This window comes from Triticum urartu, chromosome 2A (assembly GCF_056163025.1).
Source record: "Triticum urartu cultivar PI428250 chromosome 2A, HENAU_Tu73, whole genome shotgun sequence".
NCBI lineage: Eukaryota > Viridiplantae > Streptophyta > Magnoliopsida > Poales > Poaceae > Triticum > Triticum urartu.
Window position 1 is genome coordinate 748168337 of NC_141874.1, and position 5109 is coordinate 748173445.

The window sequence follows — 5109 nt, forward strand, 5'->3', positions numbered from 1 at the left end:
CGCCGGCGAGCGAGAGCTTACTCACCAACTCGCTAAGTACAGTACATCAGCAGTACACTACTCGCGGCGCACGCTCGAGCTCGCTAGCGACAGTCGTCCGTCAGAGCTCACCGTCATCCATGGCTCTCCAGCTCCTCCCCTCCACCCTCTCCGTCCCCAAGAAGGTAAGTAACACATGATCATCTTCGACGTCGATGTACATTGCTGCTGCATTTGGCGCCAGTGGTAAGATTCATGTTTTTTTTATGGATGCAGGGTAGCAGCATGGGCGCGGTGGCAGTGAAGGACACGGCGGCGTTCCTGGGCGTGAGCAGCAAGGCGAAGAAGGCGTCGCTAGCGGTGAGGACACAGGTGGCCACGGCGCCTTCGTCGGTGACGACGAGCCCGGGCTCGGCGACGGCGAAGCCGAGCGGCAAGAAGACGCTGCGGCAGGGCGTGGTGGTGATCACGGGCGCGTCGTCCGGGCTGGGTCTGGCGGCGGCCAAGGCGCTGGCAGAGACGGGCAAGTGGCACGTGGTCATGGCGTGCCGCGACTTCCTCAAGGCATCCAAGGCGGCCAAGGCGGCAGGCATGGCAGACGGCAGCTACACCGTCATGCACCTCGACCTCGCCTCGCTCGACAGCGTCCGGCAGTTCGTGGATGCGTTCCGCCGCGCAGAGATGCCGCTGGACGTGCTCGTGTGCAACGCCGCCATTTACCGCCCCACGGCGCGCACGCCGACCTTCACCGCCGACGGGCACGAGATGAGCGTGGGCGTGAACCACCTCGGCCACTTCCTGCTCGCCCGCCTCCTCATGGAGGACCTCCAGAAGTCCGACTACCCGTCCCGCCGCATGGTCATCGTCGGCTCCATCACCGGCAACAGCAACACGCTGGCGGGCAACGTGCCGCCCAAGGCCAGCCTCGGCGACCTCCGCGGGCTCGCCGGCGGCCTCAGCGGCGCGTCGGGCTCCGCCATGATCGACGGGGACGAGAGCTTCGACGGCGCCAAGGCGTACAAGGACAGCAAGGTGTGCAACATGCTCACCATGCAGGAGTTCCACCGGCGGTACCACGAGGAGACCGGCATCACCTTCTCCTCGCTCTACCCCGGCTGCATCGCCACCACGGGGCTGTTCCGGGAACACATCCCGCTGTTCCGGACCCTGTTCCCGCCGTTCCAGAAGTTCATCACCAAGGGGTTCGTGTCCGAGGCGGAGTCCGGCAAGAGGCTGGCGCAGGTGGTGGCGGAGCCCAGCCTGACCAAGTCCGGCGTGTACTGGAGCTGGAACAAGGACTCGGCGTCGTTCGAGAACCAGCTCTCGCAGGAGGCCAGCGACCCCGAGAAGGCCCGCAAGGTCTGGGAGCTCAGCGAGAAGCTCGTCGGACTCGCCTGATCTCCGGCCACGTCCGGGCAATGCATGCATCTAGGATGGGACGCCGATCGATGCTGAACTTGTCGCATTTTTAACGTTGGTAATTATCATTTTTACGCCTTTTTTAGAAACTCAATTACGCGGGAGAGGCCTTGCGAGTGTCGGCGAGAGTGCGTAGATCTCGTGTGGAAGATGTACAATTTTCGGCCAACCATGAATAATAAAACCGCAGGCCTAATTGAGGATGACATATGTTGTGCTCTGGGTTTTGATTGATTGAGACATTGAGCTGCTTCTTTTTTTATCATTTTATTACTGTACACTGAAAGAATCTATTCATTCAGGGTTAGCGAAACCTATTCATGGTTGTTTAAACATTTAACCTTAGAGAGGAGATAAAACAGAGCCTATGGTTCTGTCTACAGAAGCTATTTTTCCACAGAAAATCCAGAAACCCAACAACGTTGCAACAAATTGAGTATATTGGTTCAATATAGATGCAACAAATCCAGAGACACCTCCTGATTTGTCTACGTCTACTCAACACTGCAAAACACTATGTAGCTAGTTACTCGTTCGAGTGGTGCTATGCTCACTTGTGCCAGTGTTTCCTGAATGAAATCAGATATTATTGTAGATATTTTGTCTCTAGAATCAGGTGAGAATTTGAAATATATTGAATATACTGGCTTCGTGAACGCGATGCTTCTGTGTATCTTAGATGGATTATTTTTTGGACAAAGGTGTTGTTTAGATGGATAGTTGTGGTTTTAGTACCTTACACTGTTGGTTTATTCTTGCAGGAAATTACACAGATAAGAACATCACAAGTTCAGAACTAACATTGAAAGATGTTGCTCGGATGATAACGTTGCAAAGGACCCAGAAAAGGTTACATAACTTCCATTCTATTATGAATTACGATTATCAGTGTTGTAGCATGAGAAAAATGAGACCCTTCGCTGTTTATTTTTTATAGAAGTACCTGAGCACACATCGCCAAGTCCAGGTCTCGAACGCTGGTGGGCAGCGAGCGTACCCACGCTCTAGCCAAAGATGGACTAAGGGTCAGTTTGGTTCCTATCCTGAACGTTTGGCGCCTGGCCTGGGACCTCCCTGGGAGCTGCCTGGCTCTCGTTTGGTTGGCGTCCTGGTGACGAGGGAGTTGGCCTGGCCGGAGAATGTGGGAAAGTAGTTAGCCTGGCCGGAGAAACAAGAAAGCTTGATTAGCCTGGCCCAGGCAATCGAGTTTGGACGCCTGGGCTCGCCTGGCCAGTAGCCTGGATCGCTAATCACGGGGCTCGAGAAACGAATGGTTGGAAATGACTTAAACAATTATATTTCTGGACAGCAGCGACGGGTTAGCACTCACCAGGCTAGGTCGTGAACCAAACACATATAGCCTATACTAGCTTGACCAGGCAACTTCTTTACCTTTCTCAGGCGCATGCCAGGCAGCAAAATCTTCCAGGCGTGGCGCTCAGGGCACGAACCAAATTAGCCCTAATTGCTTGCTCAGTGGGCCATTTGTTGTTACTGGGTCGAATGCATACTACTCTCTCCGTTCCATAATATAAGAGTATTTTTAACATTATATTAATGTAAAAATCGCTTTTATATTATGAAACGGAGGGAGTATGTCCTAAAAGGAAATCCAGAAAGGAAAGATAGAAGTCCATATTTACAACCCTAAATTGTCATCAATGTCTAGGAAACAGCGCTGAACTTTAATATTGTCTAAATTTCAACAGTGAACTCTCAAAACTAGAGAACTTTCAACGCTTATCTCCTCGAACTAGTTTTCTATACTATTTTGACTGGTTTTAGAGGGTTGACCGCCTGGTCAGCAACCACGTCACCCAATAGCCCTTCTTTTTTTCAAGAATACGTCAATGGCATACCATATTTTTATAAAAGGCAGAATAATATGTACAAGAGCCCGAATGAGATGTGAACAAGTCGACGGGGGGACACACACCACACCTACACCCTAGAAATCAAAGGCTACTCTCTCGTAAAAGCATCTAAAGCTCCAGCACCGCCGAGACCGGCCTTCTTCCAATCCTCTATCTCCTGTTGGATATCATCTGTAAGCTACAGGGGGATCTCTGTCATGATCTATTGTTGAAGACTCGTGCATTGCGTTGCTTCCAGAGTGCCCATGCGATGAGAATCACGACAGAGTCTACAGATGTGATGCCCAGAATTAAGCTACAGTAAACCTCTAGTAATGATGCCATGTCACCTCCATTACTGTTGTTAATCTCGCGTTAGTTCAAAACCGGTTCAAATCTAAATTTGAATTAAAGTCAAATGATAAAAGTTTTCAGACGTTAAAACTAAAATGTTCTTTGTGTGACAAATAATATCTAAAAAACATTGGAGGTGAAACCACATTTTAATAAATTATTTAAATGCACTATATTAAATAAAACAACATCTTAAACAATTAAATAAATGTCCTTTATTAGTTATAAAATATTAAACTATTTTAATTGGGGTTTAAACTTTTGTGGTCATGGTGTAATTAGTAAAACTAATAATATATTTTACAAAAGTAAAATAAATTGATGAATGTAATAAAACATATAGGAAATATATAAAAGGAAAAACTAAAACAAAACTAAATAAAAGTAACACCCCCCATGGCCACTAGGCCGCTAGGCCCATCTGGTCCCAACCCGACCAGACAGGCCGGCCCGCTCGCGCGCCTCTGGCCTACCTAGGCCGGCCTTCCCCCCCATAACCCTAACCCATCGCACCCACTCCCCCACACGATCCCCTCACTCTCTCCTCCCTCTCGCCCCCAGTTTGGATCGGAGCCAGATCCCGCGCCGCCCCGCCACCTGCTCCGTCCCGCCGTCTTCGCGACCCACCACCTCAACACGCCGGACCCCATCACAGGATCGCCACCATTCGTCGGTGCCCGGAACGCGACCGCCGCGGCCTGCCTCGTCGACGGCCACCTCGCCGGACTGCCCCTCGACGCCGTCGTCTCCGTCCTCCTCCTCATGCCCCGCTGCCCCGAACCCTACACCCCCCGTGAGCGCGCTCCCCCTTCACTCTCTCTGCTCGTCGTATGCCGCCGTCCACGTAGCGCCCCCTGGCCGCGCACCGGCGCCCTTCGACCGCGCTCACCGCGAACCCCCCCGCGCGCCCGCATGCGTTGTGCTCACCTGCTGCTCTGCTACTGCTGTGAACTGCTGCAGCCAGCGCTGCCACTCGCCCGCGCTTGCCCTGCAGCCCCGCCACGCTGCTGCTGCCCCGCCGTGCGCGCGCACAACGCCACCCCTGCCTATGGCTGCTACTGCCGCCCCCTGCATCGACGACCGTCGCCCGGCTCCCTTTGATCTGCCCCAGCATCCACTCACTGCGCCGCTCTCTCCCTGCGCCGTTCGCCGCCCCCACCGCGGTTGCGCTCTGCCTCGCCAGCGCCGCGCCGCTGGCCGTGCCCGAGGCCAGCTCCCGGGTTCCCCCAATCGGGCGCCCAACGCCCGTTGCCTGTCTCCGCCCGTAGCGCCTGGAATAACTTTAAGGTTTAAGGGATTGGATGCACAAGCAGTATTCCTGCTTAGTACTAGTGAAGGCTAGCAAAAGACTAGGAAGCGACCAGCTAGAGAGCGATAACAGTCATGAACATGCATTAAAATTAATCAACACCGAATGCAAGCATGAGTAGGATATAATCCACCATGAACATAAATATCGTGAAGGCTATGTTGATTTTGTTTCAACTACATGCGTGAACATGCG

At 52.6% G+C, this 5109-nt stretch overlaps 1 protein-coding gene across 1 annotated transcript; it reads left to right on the top strand.

Moving 5' to 3' along the window:
• Window positions 1–1604, top strand: LOC125540302 (protochlorophyllide reductase A, chloroplastic). The gene is made up of 2 exons (XM_048703907.2): window positions 1–164; window positions 256–1604. Exons 1-2 carry the CDS (start codon window positions 120–122, stop codon window positions 1375–1377), a joined length of 1167 nt encoding a protein of 388 aa, XP_048559864.1. The 5' UTR covers window positions 1–119; the 3' UTR covers window positions 1378–1604.
• The last annotated feature ends 3505 nt before the right edge of the window (window positions 1605–5109 follow it).